The 17498-nt window shown below is 36.9% G+C and overlaps 1 protein-coding gene across 1 annotated transcript in view; it reads left to right on the top strand.

Moving 5' to 3' along the window:
* The window catches only part of LOC131031598 (ABC transporter C family member 5), a 47236-nt gene that overhangs the window by 27843 nt on the left and 1895 nt on the right, over positions 1–17498 (top strand). Inside the window, exon 7 of the mRNA XM_057962751.2 lies at positions 13510–13724. Coding sequence (XP_057818734.2) covers positions 13510–13724 — 215 coding nt within the window. The remainder of the gene's footprint in view (positions 1–13509; positions 13725–17498) is intronic.

Raw genomic sequence — 17498 nt, forward strand, 5'->3', positions numbered from 1 at the left:
TATCTTCCCAAGCATACTGGCAAATGTCTCATATATCTCTCCAAGACTAGGAGAATCTGTATCAACTATCAACATATCTAACGACATCTACAATATGTGAGATGAAAGAGCAAACATATTTGCAAAATGCAAACAAAATGTTCAAAAGAATGAGTTGACAAGTTAATTAACATGTTAGAAACTTCGGAAGTTGGAACATTGGACAATAAAATTAAAATTTTAAAATCAGAAATTTAATATAAAAATCAGCAATCTAATATTTCTTTTTTAATAAAATCAGTAATGTCTTATCTCATAGTGGACCACCAATTGTCATCAAGGATCTTTTGTTTGATGGATTTTCTTTGACTAGAGCTTGAATTAGGCCATCTAGTCCACTTTGAATTCACCATCATTAATTGTAGAGGGCAGTGCTTTGTCAATATGAATTCCTTTATGTGCAGACCCTAATCTGAAGATGCACATGCAGGGTTTTGGCTGTAAGGTAGATGATTGTCACAACTTGATATCACCCAACAAATCTGCCAATAAGTCTGCTACCTGAAGATGCACAGATCCGATCTAGAATGGAGCTTGACATGCACAATATTTAGCACATATGTGAAGGAGATCTACAGCCTAATCTGGCATACAAATTCGCCCAGCTGTTATGAAGCGATTCGTTGAATTTGTGAAGACCAATTTGCTGAAGAAGAGCATAGAGGATATTCGCTAGGGCAAAATATTTGATTGCTAGGAATGATTGATTGAATGTATATGTCTGATTGACTCAATCCTCTTACATAGGTCGGCCTAGCCTCATTAGGCCGACTTCTTCATATTATTTTCCTTTTGACAAGTTTGGCGCCCAAATCAAGTTACATTTTCCAATTGGGCACAACCCAATAATTTGATTATAAGTTATATAAATAATTGCATATCACACGTTTCATTTGGGGTTGGACTCAATTACAAGTTACATTATGAGTCTCCCTTACATTTAACTTAATCACAAGTTACATGGTGTGATTTTGGGCCCAACCCAATACTAATTTAATTGCACAATTTATACACCAAATTTGAATTGCATTTATGCAACTTTTAAATTTGAAACATAATCCAAGCTAGCTATAATTTCAGCACTCCCTCTTAGCTATGGAGGATTCAACCAACTATCCAAGTCGTAGTGTAGTCATGCATCATGGACTTTTCCATGAAATTCATCTTACATTGCATTAGTAATAAGAGGATTCAACCAACTATCCAAGTCGTAGTGTAGTCATGCATCATGGACTTTTCCATGAAATTCATCTTACATTGCATTAGTAATTTAATTGCACAATTTATACACCAAATTTGAATTGCATTTATGCAACATTTAAATTTGAAACATAATCCGAGCTAGCTATAATTTCAACACTCCCTCTTAGCTAGGGAGGATTCAACCAACTATCCAAGTCGTAGTGTAGTCATGCATCATGGACTTTTCCATGAAATTCATCCTACATTGCCTGTAGAGGATGAGTGCACACCTGCAAGAAGAATATACAAATATACATCTGAGTGCACACCTGCAAGAAGAATATACAATATACATCTCATGATATCCATCTTGCATTGCCCGCAGAGGATGGATCCACCTTGCATTGCCTGCAGAGGGTGAGAGGAGGTCTTACACCTCAAAACTTCTCTACTGAGAAGAATAACTTGCCACCTTGCTTTTCGCAGAGGGTGGTTCCACCTTGCATTGCCCGTAGAGCGTGGAGGAGGTCTTTCACCTCGACCTTCTCCCAGAGAAGGTTCCAATGCCACCTTGCATTGCTTGTAGAGGGTGACTCCACCTTGCATTGCCCGCAAAGGGTGGAAGATGCAACTTAATGCATCACTAGGACTGAGACTCCCTCTCAGCTAAGGCTGTGTTCTCCACAATTTCAAGTCTCTTTCTGAAGCACACAAACTTCACTCGAACACGAGGCTTGGCAAGAATAGCTGCAATCTGCTCATCGGTGCTAACATGTTCAGTTGAATGGCACCTTTCTATACCATATCATGAACATGGTGATAGTGAGTTTTCACATGTTTTGGCCTATCATGAAACACAGGATTAACAAACATCTCAATACAATTCTGATTGTTACAATTAATGACTGAGGGTTCCCAAGGTTGCCCAAACAACCTAGCAAGAAGCTTTGTGAAGTCACACTGCTTCACAATGTACTCAGCTTCAATAGTGCTCAATGCAACTAAGGACTGATTCCTATTGGCCCAAGAGATTAGAGAAGAACTCAAGATGAAAAAAATTCCTAAAGTGTTCTAACACTTCTTGCCCAATCAAAATCTGAGTAGCCTTCTAGGGTGATGACAGTGTTGATTAGATACTTCAGCCCGTAGCCAACTGTTCTTGGCAAATATCTCAGAATATGCTTGGCTGTAACAAGATGAACATGCTTTGGTTTGTTCATAAACTAGCCGATAACAAACACATCAAGGATCCAATCAACTGTCTGTACTCTGATGGATCTGCAAAAATGAACTCAATTTCTTCAAGTTAGTTTCCATAGGAGTAGACATAGGTTCGCAATCCATCATTCCAAATCTATTCAATATACTTCCTTGAATTAGAATAATTTCATTAGATCTTGCCATACTTCTAACCCTTCCTTGACTTAGAATAATTTTATTAGATCTTGCCATACTTCTAACCTTGGAAAGTAATGCATTAAGCCTAAGTCCTTAATTTCAAACTCTGAAGCTAATTCTTTCTTCTAATTCTTTCTTCATGTAGAGATGAGACTATTTTCACCAGTTAGAAATCCAGGATTAGCATTTCACCAAAAAATACTTTTAAAGTAAAGGTTAGAATCAACATCATTCTTTCAAGATCCTAAACTAATCAAATACTTGTCAATCTTCTCATACCAAGCTCAAGAAGTTTGCTTGAGGCCGTAAAGAGCTTTTCTTTAATCTGCACACATGAGATTCTCTATCTTGAATCTCATAACCTTCTAGTTATTCAATATAGACAACATTAAAAAAACAATCTTTATATCCAACTTCCAGCCTGCAACATTAGCTATAATGGTTCTAATATTAGTATATCTAGCAGCAAGAGAAAATGTTTTCTTATAACTATGAGCTACACATCTAGCTTCATATTTTCTCAAAAACTTCCATATGGAACTCCCTCTTGATTCTTAATATAAAATTGTGGTAACCAAGTCTCATGAAGATTGCATAATATAAGAATCAATCAAGGAAGGCAGCCAACATAAGTTACCATAAATCAAAGATGAGAAATGCACAATCATTATGATCATGGCATACCTTCAAGTGAAGAATCAATCAAGGAAGGCAGCCAACATAAGTTACCATAAATCAAAGATGAGAAATGCCAATCTTTTCCTTCACTTTTACGAAATGGACCCATAGCACAATCATTATGATCATGGCATACCTTCAAGTAAAGAAACCAAGCTTATGGTAATTCAAGAATATCTTGAAGAGAAGCATCAATATGATTAAATATCCTAATAGAATGTAAAATAACTTCTCTTTATTGACTAGACTTCCACCATTGACAACATATGCCAAGATTGCTCCAAAGGATATTGTCAGTCTATGATCAACTTCAATCATAGTGTAAAGCTACACAACATTCTTTAAATGTAAAATTGTTTTCCATAGTTGAATAATAGAGAGTTAGCTGTGCTTGCAAGGTATATAAGCCAAATTGTCTTTCCAGCCAATGTGTAAAATCAGATATGAGTATCAACCACTCAAAAGGATACACATTGTAGTTGAGCACAAGCGTATGATCAAAAAACAACTTCAATAAGTTAGATACCTCATTCATCTTAGGTTTTATCATCAAGAGAATACATACTTCAAAAAATGTAATAGGCGGTATGCTCAAATTGAAGAGATAATATCAAAATGAATATTATGTGAGGATAGTGAAAGCCGTGACAGAAAATGCATTAGTGCTAAAGGCAATCCTCTACACAAGAGGAGCAGAGCAAGGTTATAATAAATGTATGATGTTAGGAGACACACCAAGATAGTATGTAATTCCAGATCAACAAGACTATTAAGCTTTTCAAGATTTAGATAAATAGAATGTAAAATAACTTCTCTTTATTGACTAGACTTCCACCATTGACAACATATGCCAAGATTGCTCAAAAGGATATGATCAATCTATGATCAACTTCAATCATACTGTAAAGCTACACAACATTCTTTAAATGTAAAATTGTTTTCCATAGTTGAATAATAGAGAGTTAGCTGTCAGAAAACTAAGGCAAGTGTATGACTTCAGAAAACTTTGACAATCTAACATTTTACAAAATCCATAAGCAAGGTATATAAGCCAAATTGTCTTTCCAGCCAATGCGTAAAATCAGATATGAATATCAACCACTCAAAAGGATACACATTGTAGTTGAGCACAAGCGTATGATCAAAAGACAACTTCAATAAGTTAGATACCTCATTCATCTTAGGTTTTATCATCAAGAGAATACTTACTTAAAAAAATGTAATAGGCAGTATGCTCAAATTGAAGAGATAATATCACAATGAATATTATGTGAAGATAGTGAAAGCCGTGACAGAAAATGCATTAGTGCTAAAGGCAATCCTCTACACAAGAAGAGCAGAGCAAGGTTATAATAAATGTATAACAAAGAACATGTGAGCTTTTATGAAGAGCTGAAGAGAACCAAGTGTTACATAGTCCCAGTCCTACATGCCAACCTTATTATAGAACAGAGAATACAGTCTGTATGATGTTAGGAGACACACCAAGATAGTATGTAATGCTAGATCAACAAGACTATTAAGCATTTCAATATTTAGATAGAATATGATGCATCAGAACTATGCAACAAGTATCATCAGAAGAAGATAGTAAGGTCATCATTGGGCATAGATACTAAATAGGATGACTAAGGCATCTTACCTTTACATGCCTACCACACCAATGATTAGAGAATACTATATGTTTTCAACTAAAGTTCCATATTTCTGAATCTCCTATAAATTTATTCATCTTTCAATCTTCCTATTTGTGCTTGCTGTTATATCCATCATAATACTCCTAGATTTATATCTGAATACACATGCTGAAATCTTAAGTGCCAAGGATGTATTTAGATCAATGCATCAATTCAGATCATTACATATTCATAGCAAACCACATCAAATAGGTTGAGAGATAAACTTACTCAAAATAGAGAGTAGGGCATAACCAAATACTAACTTCAATAATTCGAACTGGATTAGAACACATTCTTAACACGAGCAAAGCTCAAACTAGGGTGATTGTTACAAAACCTAGGAAGATAGTTATGCAACCCTTAAAGGAATAAAAGGAATACTAAGATCTGAAAACAAGTGCACAAACCGACATATGAAAGCAGCCTCAGATGAAGTAGTCAACAATCAAGAGAACTTTGTGCACTAGAATAACAATAAGGCAATCAAATACAAATCTTCAAACCAAGTGGACCCTACAATTGAGAATAGAGGAATGAGAACACCCGAAATCTTATTCTTGCTATCGTCCCATTGATGCCTTCAATTTGTCAAGCAGACATTGCTGTTGAACTTTCTGATTCACCATAGACTTCTTCAGCCCTAATCTGCAAAAGAAGAAGTACAAGTTCTTCCTTCAAGCTATTAGGCCTTATAAAAGGAACTTGGCTCTGATACCATGTTAGTTTTAGTGACCAGATTTAAGTAAACTCAGGAATTAACTTAAATGTAAACACACAAGAGACACAAAACACAATATACCCTAGGAAAACCTCCCTCTTGGAGGAAAAACCCAGCATCAAAGATCCAGATCAAAACCCTTTAGTATGAGCAAATTACAATTACAATAAGGATCAGATCACTTATTTGATAAGACTCCCAATCTAGGGCAGTGCTTTGTCAATATGAATTCCTTTATGTGTAGACCCTAATCTGAAGATGCACAGGCAGGGTTTCGGCTGTAAGGTAGATGATTGTCACAGCTTGATATCACCCAACAAATCTGCCAATAAGTCTGCTACCTGAAGATGCACAAATCCGAATTGGAATGGAGCTTGACATGCACAATATTTAGCACATATGTGAAGGAGATCTATAGCCTGATCTGACATACAAATTCGCCCAGCTGTTATGAAGCAACACGTTGATTTTGTGAAGACCAATTTGCTGAAGAAGAGAAGAGAGGATATTCGCTAGGGCAGAATATTTGATTGCTAGGAATGATTGATTGAATGTAAATTTCTGATTGCCATGATTGACAAGGCTCAATCCTCTTACATAGGTCGACCTAGCCTCATTAGGCCGACTTCTTCATATTATTGTCCTTTTGACAAGTTTGCGCCCAAATCAAGTTACATTCTCCAATTGGGCCCAACCCATTATTGATTATGCACAGGTAGGGTTTCGGCTGTAAGGTAGATGATTGTCACAGCTTGATATCACCCAACAAATCTGCCAATAAGTTTGCTACTTGAAGATGCACAAATCCGAACTAGAATGGAGCTTGACATGCACAATATTTAGCACATATGTGAAGGAGATCTATAGCCTGATCTGGCATACAAATTCGCCCAGCTGTTATGAAGCAATACGTTGATTTTGTGAAGACCAATTTGCTGAAGAAGAGAAGAGAGGATATTCGCTAGGGCAGAATATTTGATTGTTAGGAATGATTGATTGAATGTAAATGTCTGATTGCCATGATTGACAAGGCTCAATCCTCTTACATAGGTCGACCTAGCCTCATTAGGCCGACTTCTTCATATTATTGTCCTTTTGACAAGTTTGGCGCCCAAATCAAGTTACATTCTCCAATTGGGCCCAACCCATTATTGATTATGCACAGGTAGGGTTTCGGCTGTAAGGTAGATGATTGTCACAGCTTGGTATCACCCAACAAATCTGCCAATAAGTCTGCTACCTGAAGATGCACAAATCCGAACTGGAATGGAGCTTGACATGCACAATATTTAGCACATATGTGAAGGAAATCTATAGCCTGATTTGGCATACAAATTCGCCCAGCTGTTATGAAGCAATACGTTGATTTTGTGAAGACCAATTTGCTGAAGAAGAGAAGAGAGGATATTCGCTAGGGCAGAATATTTGATTGCTTGGAATGATTGATTGAATGTAAATGTCTGATTGCCATGATTGACAAGGCTCAATCCTCTTACATAGGTCAACCTAGCCTCATTAGGCCGACTTCTTCATATTATTGTCCTTTTGACAAGTTTGGCGCCCAAATCAAGTTACATTCTCCAATCGGGCCCAACCCATTATTGATTATAAGTTATATAAATAATTGCATATCACACGTTTCATTTGGGGCTGGACTCAATTACAAGTTACATTATGAGTCTCCCTTACATTTAACTTAATCACAAGTTACATGGTGTGATTTTGGGCCCAGCCCAATAGTAATTTAATCGCACAAGTTATACACCAAATTTGAATTGCATTTATGCAACATTTAAATTTGAAACATAATCCGAGCTAGCTATAATTTCAACAATACTTATATTCATTAAAGGCAACATAAGGCTCAATGTAATTGGAATGCAAATATTTGAAGTTTCAAAATTATAATTTTCCAATGTTTCCATATATTGATACAAAATGATAAGTGGCATACCTATTTTCATTAAAAACAATACAAGGCTCAATATAATTGTAATACAAAATTTTGAAGTTTCCAATGTTTGGAAGATCTTCCAAAATCCAGAATTTGCATTATGATTCCTATGGACCTGAAACCACTCTCAAACATCCTGACAAAATATATGAAATATAACTTAAAGTATAAGATACTTAAATGTTATATTTCATATCTATATCTTGACGAAGAGCCTGGAACTTGTGAAAAAATTCATGAATCCTTCACTTAGTGAAAATTCCGCCCCAGGATGCAGTTGGGCGCCAAACTGAGGGACGCAAGGACAAACGGAAAATTCCATGAATCCATGGCATAGTGAAAATTGCGCCCAAGGATGCAGTTGGGTGCCAAACTAAGGGAGGCAAGGACAAAAGGAAAATTCCACGAATCCATGGCATAGTGAAAATTGCGCCCAAGGATGTAGTTGGGCGCCAAATTGAGGGAGGGAGCTTTCTATGAAATTGTTGCGATAAGTTTTTGAGAAAATAATAGTGAAACGTTGTTCTCTGATGGTATCCACTTCAATTATTTTTTTAAAGCTTGTATGGTTTCACCTTCCTCGCTTAGAGTAGAAGTAGTATAATGCTTTGATTTCAATGGAAAATGTAATGGTTTTTGATGAATTTCCCTTGTTCATACTTTTTGCATCTTGCTGATTGTAAGTTGTAGTGTAAAGTTAGTCTGAGACCCCTAAATTCGTGCTAAGTTCGATTGTGGATAGTTGTTTGGATTGTGCCGTTTTGGGTATTCAAATGTACTTTTTCGATTTGAAAATCCTCTAGCATCCCCAGAAGATTGCACCGGTTTTTGCGGAGTTGTAGTTGATCTTGGCAAAACAGAGCTTGGTTTATTTGGAATCTGTCCACCAAAGCACTATCCATTGTTATCACTGCCCTTAGGAGTAGATTTAGATCCTTCTAAACCCTTTTCCTTTTACTTTCAGTTCATTTTAGTCCATTGAAAGCAATAGCATCGCAGAATTGCCATATCCGATGATGGAGTTCCAGCCACAGCAAAGAAGTGAAAGAACAATGCACACGTAAGGCCCCTTGGATTACCAACAATCACATCAGCCAACTGAGTCACGTCCACGCATTGAAGGAACCTTGGAGTCGATTGTTTGAACTTATTGCAATCTTAGCATGCAATCATACTTTGATCAAGAGAGAGTGAAGTGATCGTTAGGCAACTTTATTCTGTGTTAGATGCGGTCATAAAAAACACGTCAACACATACCTTGTCTCAACACGTTTGAGTAACTCCTCATTTTTTCTAGTTTCAGCCACCACTTTTCACCAATTTATTTTCCCTATGTCTTTCAATGCATAAACACATGGGGTCCAAAAGATGTGCTTGTAAGTACCCTCCACCATCAAGTCAGCTGATTTGCTGATTTGGACACACATGCTGAATCGGTGATCACCTGTACAATATTTGAGGGCCCAACCTCCTCTATGGCATCTCTCAAAATAGTAAACTAGAAGTTTGCATCCTTAGAAAGATGTGCTTGTAAGTACCCTCCACCATCAAACCAACTGATTTGCTGATTTGCACACACATGATGAATCGGTGATCACACACACATGATGAATCGGTGATCACCTGTACAATATTTGAGGGTCCAACCTCCTCTATGTCATCTCTCAAAATAGTAAACTAGAAGTTTGCATCCTTAGGCTTCCTTGAACAATCCATAGCTGATTTGCTGATTTGCACACACATGCTGAATCGGTGATCACCTGTACAATATTTGAGGGCCCAACCTCCTCTATGGCATCTCTCAAAATAGTAAACTAGAAGTTTGCATCCTTAGGCTTCCTTGAACAATCCATGGCTCTGAGAAAATAAGAACTAGAAGGGGATGTGACAATGATATTGATGAGTGGCCAATGTTTAACATCAGTCCACCCATCCATCACAATAGAACAACCTGTTTGCCTCATATCCTTCATTAGCACATTAACCTTAAAATATTCTTTGTCTAGGAGGGTAGTCCGTAGCTTATGATCTCCAGGGGGTATGAATGAGGGACCAATAGGGGCTATATCTCTAATCATTTGTTTGAAGAGGATTGGGCCACATGAAATGGGATGGCATGAGCAAAAAAGAATTTGGCCATGGAAAACTCTATAGCTTCTTGTGCTTGCACATTAAACATAGCTTTAACTGATAGGGACTACATCTCTAATCATTTGTTTGAACAGTTTTGGGCCACATGAAATGGGATGGCATGAGCAAAACAGAATTTGGCCATGGAAAATTCTGTACCTTCTTGTGCTTGCACATTAAACATAGCTTTAACTAACCCTCCCTTGTCACCACCACTCACCTTTCTCTTTCCTTTGTGCCAACTTGACTACTACTAATAGCGGATGAGGCAAAGATGATTGTGCATTTGCAAAAGGACTGGCTAGCAATGCCACATCTTGTTTCCTCATTTCTGCCTCCGTGTGCAATCTATGGCATTCTATCCTCTCTTCTTTTAGTGTTGGACAAGCTTTAATTCCATGGCATGTAACACCCAAAAAAAGGACCTTGGCATTCTATCCTCTCTTCTTTTAGTGTTGGACAAGCTTTAATTCCATGGCATGTAACACCCAAAAAAAGGACCTTACCCTCACGTAGCTGCCTCTAATATCTGTCAAGCAAAGATTACAATTCCACACTCTACTCCCTTTGAACTTTTTTTATTTTGATCCTTAGGTGTAATATAGTGGAGAAGAGGTTTCTTCTTGTTGAAAGGGCCCTTTGCATATTTTTCCATGATTGTTCTTAAATAAGTTTGGTTGCTCTCCACTACACTACTGCTATCACCCTCACTACTGCTCCCTTTTTTTTATTTGACATTGAATGCAACCTTAAATTGAAAAAATGCGAAAAATAAAAAAAATCAGACATTACATGCTTCAAACTTTGAAATTTAAGCTTCAAGCAAGATTGCCCTAGATTGATCCTTTTATCCCCTGTTGCTCCTCTTTCAATGGATTTCTTCAAACCCTTTGTTGCTCCACTTTTTTCCCCTCACACAAATGATGAAATGAGTCAAATTGTTTTACCTATTGACCTTTAGGGCAAGTTGGGATGTAGGGCCCACAAAAGAATAAAAAAAAGTTTTTTTTTAAGTTGTGTTTTTAAAAAAAGACCCCCTCATGCTAGGGACATCTAGTCATCTCTGAGACGGTTGAGGGGCATCCTAGATGTCCCCTGATGTCCTCGGTGTTATGGTGTTGTCCCTAAGTTTTCAAGTTGTCTCTTGATAATTTTGATAGATCGAGGACGTGGGGGGATGTCCCTGGGCTGTCCCCAAGTCCCCAAGTGGGGGACATGGTTTTTAGGCCCGAGGATGTTCCCAAGTAATCTTTAATTTTAATTCTTTTTTTTTCAAATTTACACATAACCTGGCCAAATCTTAGTGATAGTAATGGCTGGGTTTGGCAAGTTTGGTAGACATGTTGAGTACTTGGGGCTTGAGTCTCTAGGCCTCAATTCACTCTACCCACCTTTAGACTCATTGAGATTGGGTTAGTCTTGGCGACTAGAATACTAACCGCTAGAAAATGAAGTGCCGCACATGGAAGGCCAATTGGATTAACTTCTATAATGACCTTTGTCTTCATGACTATTCAAATTATAATTGTACATCTATTGCATAACAGATTGGATTGAAAAATAGGATATTTAGGAGATAATACACAACCATACATCTCTCTCAAGAGTATGCATCTATAGAATGATAGAATAATAAAATAGTCTGTTTTAGTTCTTTTATTCTTATTTGTCTAAACCTCTTAATGTTAAGATAGGAGATATTTTTCCATAGCAAGTCAAATTATGATATTGCTCTTAGGATTCAATTGTGTAGTTTTCAAGTCAAACTCATTGACCCATGTTTCATGAGTAGTGGTTCACAAGAACCCATCTCTCGTGAGAGAGAATGAATGGTTGAACCCATCTCTCGTGAGAATGAATGGTACAATTAGCACTCACCTAGATGCAATGAGTGCTAAGCATACCATTCATTCTCAGGAGATGGGTTCTTGTGAACCACTACTCATGAAACGTGGGTAAATGAGTTGAGTTTGACTCGAAAACTACATAGAAATATCATAATAGCAATATCATAATAGACCTCTTGTTCCCACCTTTCTTTTGCACCCTTATAACACACCAATTTGTGCAGCTAGAGTGTTGTCCCCTAGATTAACTGCGATTTTGATCATTAAGTTTTAGAAGGGCACACACTTCTCTATATGGCAACACATTTTTTATTCTTAATGGTCATGTGTGCCAATGCAAGTACTTGAACTTTTTTTTTAAACAAAACTTGCCCCCTTGTTAGGTGGCACATGCTTCTCTACATAACACATCTTATCGGTGGTGTGTGCCAATGCAAGTACTTGATTTTTTAAAAAAAATTGCCCCCTTGCTAGGTGGCACATGCCTAACAATGAGTGTACATTTCCATCTTTTTTCAAAAGATTTTGAACCTAATTTTGTTTGCCTTTAGTGCTCTCTCAATTCGAGAGCATATTTTCATGACTTGATGATTTTAAAGTATTTGAAATTTGTTTTTTGCTTTGGTGAATGCGTTTGAAAGCTCTTTTTATTGATCCTACAACGACATGGATGAGAGATGACAAAAATAACATGGATTATTTTTGACGAATCATTGAAACATGACTCAAAAAATAAGGAAATGACAATTTTAGCTTGAAATAACATTTTTTTTATTAAAGGAGATGATGCTCTGGACTATAATAAATCCTTCGCATAGGAGCCTCTCATTCTTATCATTTGTTGCCATATCTTGTGAAATACATATAATGTTATTCAACTTCAATTTAGGTAATGGTCTCTCCCCATTGATTTTGGGTCAACAGGCGCACATCCTTTTTTATTTTTGAGATTCAGGGCGTCTGATGATCATGAAGTTAGTTTCAAATGCTGGATTGGGAAAAGCTACCCAAAGAGTAAATTTGTTATCAAACATTAACCATTTGCAAATTCAGATTTTTTATTCTTTTTATGCTTGTTCTTTATTTGAAGCGGGTAGTTGAGCCTGGAGCATAGCTACACCAGGATCCTCAAATTGAGAATGCAGATTCTATGAAGTGCAGAAAAACTCAGACTGTATATCTGACTCATGACTGAGTTCTACATACATAATCACCAATGCTTTCCCATGTAACATAGTATCATTTGTAGTTATGGCTGGCATAACTATATTTTGGAATTGTAGAATTATTTAATGTATGATATTGATTTCCTTATTGACTGTTTGCATAGTGACTATTTTCATGCCTGGAAGCAGTATCCTTACTTTTGGGTTGCTTCTATACAGATTTTCATTATTGTTATGCTTGCTTTATTTCTATAGGATAGCTATATCTACATAAAGGACTCTTTGTGATGCCTTCTAGGACAAATCTGACCAAGCTATACCTACATAAAGGACTATTTGTGATGCCTTCCCCCGAGTAATACACATAATAATTGTGATCACAACAGCCCTAGAACATACTTTTGGGATGTACAGAGGCCAAATAATTTAACTCATGATTGATGTGAATTGAACATATGGCCTGTTTTGCTGGCTTCACCGGATTGCAGTTCTAGTTTCTCTCAATAATGTAGAAATTACTTTTTTGCATTCAATGGTTCTCTTATCTTCAGCATGCAACAAGCAGTTTTTTGGTCATATGGCTAGTCTTGCCTGCTTAACTGAATTGCAGTCCTTGTTTGTAGTTTTTGCCTTTTATGGTTCTCTAATTGTTTGCATCCAACAAGCAGTTTTTTGATTTCTCAATATTCATAAGCTTCTTCTGCTTAATATGTTGCAGGTATGGCTGGTCTTGCAGTAACATATGGTCTCACATTGAATGCTAGGCAGTCTCGCTGGATTTTGAGTCTGTGCAAACTGGAGAACAAAATTATTTCAATTGAACGGATTCAGCAGTATTCTTGTATTCCTAGTGAGGCTCCATTAGTGATTGAAAACAGTCGGCCTTCACCTTCGTGGCCATTTCAGGGAACTGTTGATATAGTAAATTTGCAGGTAAGCAATTATAGGTCTATGATAATCTGGTGCTCTAGTAAAGTTTGGTTTCTACTGTTTGGGAAAGTATTCCAAAACCTTGTAAAGCTTGAAATTTTGAAACTTGAAGTGGATTTAGACTATGCGTTTTGAGTCCAAGACCCAGTTTTCTCATTTCTCATTTACCATTACTGTTGATATCGCATGCTACTTGATTCTTGATATGGATTTAAATGTTTTACAGTTGACTGGCTATGTAGTCAGTTATAGAGTCCAAACATGATTTACCCGCCTCAAAAAAATAAAGTTAAAATGCGTTATATTATGATCTCAAGACATTGTTCCAATTTGTTCAACCTTGTAACTATGATTTCTTGCAATAAAAATTTAGATGAGGTTATATTCTATGCATGGTAGTAGTAAAATGCATATGACGTTTTGCTGAAATGGAAGGGTCATAGGAAAGCATTTTAATAGAGATATTGGTCAATACTAGAACCAGAGAAGTGAGATAGCGAGTGTAAATGATGATTGTCGTGTACACTCTTCTAGAATGGGCTGATGGTTTCTAGTTGCTCATGCTTCATCTTCTACATTTACATGCACCACAGGCATTGGGGGCTGATATGATATACTTAGGTTAGAGTTTTATAAGTCTAAAGACAACAGGAAATCGTGATTACTTCCAATAAGATACAGCACTGAGCGCTAAAAATGTACTTGTATGTGAAAAACTAGTATTATTCAAATTCTGAAAGCTTCCATAATATCAAAAATACAGTTGCTTTTAAATAAAATACACCAGGGTCAATAAAACCACACCCCCCTGTACAGATAACAGAATATGAAATTGAGTAATAGCTCAAAGCTTTATGAGAATGCTATTAATGAGGCTAGAAAGTTTACCAAATGTAACTGTATGATGGAAGAAATCGATTCCAAGTCTACACAAAAGGGAACAAGAAAAAATCACGGGCTATAGTTGTATTCAATCCCCAGCTACATGTAGTGAGAAGTTTTGCTGTTTTGGCACTGGATAACAACCCCATCTACATAGATGAAAAATGATGATGTAGGAATGCAAACCAGTGTGCCTCACAGCAAGCAATTCTCATCTATCTCCTATTCCTGTTGCTGGTCAGGTAAGAGATTTACATTCTGTTTTCCTATGTCTTTTTTCTCCTTTCACTCCTGTGTAAAGGCCAACTTTCCCACCAAGATATCCCCAACAGGCTATCAGTGTTCAAGTCTGTGAATTGACTATCCCTGTATTCATTTTCTGAATGTTACCCCTAGCTACAAAGCTACTGACTGACTGAATAGCCCTTTCACTCAAGGAGGATCTTCTCTCACTGTTTTGGGATTGGTATGGGAGAGCATGATGGATCTTAAAACCCTGAGAAGAGAAACCAATAGGAGGTTATCCATATCACTATTTTAAGTGAAGGGCCTACGTACTTCCATTCTAACAAGACCTTGGTTTATGTTGTTCCAATCTTAGCTATTGATAGGTTTGAAGAAAATGAAGTTAAGCTGAGGGAGAAATTGAGCGAGCATGATACTCTAATTCCAATTTTGAGTTATCACATCACTGAATTGTCCATCTCCTTTGACAAATGAAATGATTGTATATACACCCCATAGATAATTGTGGCTACCAGCTGCACTGACTACCAGCAGCACCCATTGAAGCCGATTGAATTTGTTTTATGCAGATCGAATTATATAACTGGTAGCTGAGGCAATCCTGGAAAGAAAGAACTGAATTCCACATTCTGCCAAGAGACAAGCCACTCAAATGGCAATTTGCAGCAGCGTTCAGGCACAAGCAACCTACAGGGTTTCAATCTTTAAGACAAACTACTGAGCTGGTTCTACTACATGCGATCATCAAGCAATGATATAACATGACAATCATGGTGATCCAAACCTAAGCAAATCCTGGAGAGGGCTTCTACCCTCTTCTGATCTCAAATAATGTATCGTGGGAAGTATCAAAAGGGTTATTTTCAAGACTCCCATTTGTATTTCTAACATGTAATTGATATATAGTCTTGAACCATAGAAGAATATATTCTTAGTTTCTGGCGATTGTGGAACATCTTCAACTTTCTTGCTCGTTCGGCTTTATTCACAGTTGATCAGATCAGTCTCTCCTCTTCTTTGGTCTGTTTAATGATGTAATACCTCCTTTAAGTTGATTTAAAATGTTTTATTTTTCTCCCAAAATTAAGAAGTTACATATTGGGCGTCATCATTCTTAATCCTATCAAAGTGAATGTTGTTGGGTGGTTTGATCGATAAGGGTTCATTTGAGATTCAGTTATAAATCATCCTAGCACCTTTGAAAGCAAGAAGTTGGTATCCAGAAATACTGTCAGTGGAAATATCAATATTTTTTAGTTGTTATGTGTGCTTGACATTTATTAGGCGCACAACTGATTTTCCTTTCATAACCAAGTTTCAGATCAAGTAATATATCCTCTTAGAGAATTAAAGTTTGTTGGCATCTCACTTATATCCTGAAGGCAGTAGGCTCAGCATACAGAAATCCTATATCTTCTCATGGTCTGAATTTTGGTTATGTTTTGAAAAGCAATATTGCCAGTTTTTATACTCTTTATGGATTGTTTAAAGTTTAAACCTCACAGAATGTTGCCATTCATAGAATTACATCTCAAAATCCCTTTCTTATCCAACAAGGATTACTCTATGGCTTTTTCTACATATTATTTTGCCACATTAAAATTTATTTTCTCGTAGATCTACTTGTTGGCCTAGTTTCCTTGACTTACGGTGTGCTTTGATTTATTGAATCTATTCTTATTGAAAGTTTCTTTCCTGGTTTGCATGTGTTAGATCAAGGAGAAGACCTACCATTTATTATCAATAATTCTAAGCTTGGTCTTGATCTAGTAGATCATTTGCATGTTTGGATTGATATTTAACAGACAAAGCCTTCGAATAGACAAAGCCTTCAAATGAAGGCTGTTATCCTTATCTTTTTCTTCCAAACCTCTACTCACCATTGTTAATGTTTAAGTTTAAAAGTATGTCAAAGTATTTGTGCCACCCCTGCCTTTGCAGCCCCTGCACCGCCGGCCCCACACCGTCCCCAAACTTAGGCCCTTGGTCCCTGTCTCCTTATTCTAATTCCTTACACATCTTTTACAACTAATTTTTCAAGTACTATACGTATTTGTGCCACCCCTGCCTTTGCGGCCCCTGCACCGCTGGCCCCACACCGTCCCCAAATTTAGGCCCTTGGTCCCTGTCCCCGCATTTCTCCATTAGGACACTCTGTGGAACTATGTAGATATTGCTTATGCTTCTTTACATTGGATATAATAGAAGATGTGTAGAATAATTACTATATAAAATTATGATATAAAGTGTAGACAGTAAAATCCATTTTCAATTCCAATTCTCTGAGGAATGAATCGTGCTAGATTGGATGATTTGACAAAATCTGAATAATAGCACACGCATAGTATTCAACCTGCGGGGATTGTATATTGTACAGCCACATGCATCCCCAAGTTCTTTGGAGAAAGTGCTTCCTGTCTGATACAGGCTGGATATTTTGATTAATATCAGGGTAAGGTTAACCATCTTCACGTACATGATACCTGAATACTGTTTGCCATTTCTGTAGATGTACTGTATATTTTTGAATAATTGCCCTTTTTCAAACTGACATGTTATTTTGGCTTTCCCGTGAAGACCTTAGCATGTTAATTTTTAATGTTTTACTTTGAAATGATCCATTTGTATCTGAAAAATTACTTTCATCTA

The sequence above is a fragment of the Cryptomeria japonica genome, chromosome 2, assembly GCF_030272615.1.
Source record: "Cryptomeria japonica chromosome 2, Sugi_1.0, whole genome shotgun sequence".
In the NCBI taxonomy this organism is placed as follows: domain Eukaryota; kingdom Viridiplantae; phylum Streptophyta; class Pinopsida; order Cupressales; family Cupressaceae; genus Cryptomeria; species Cryptomeria japonica.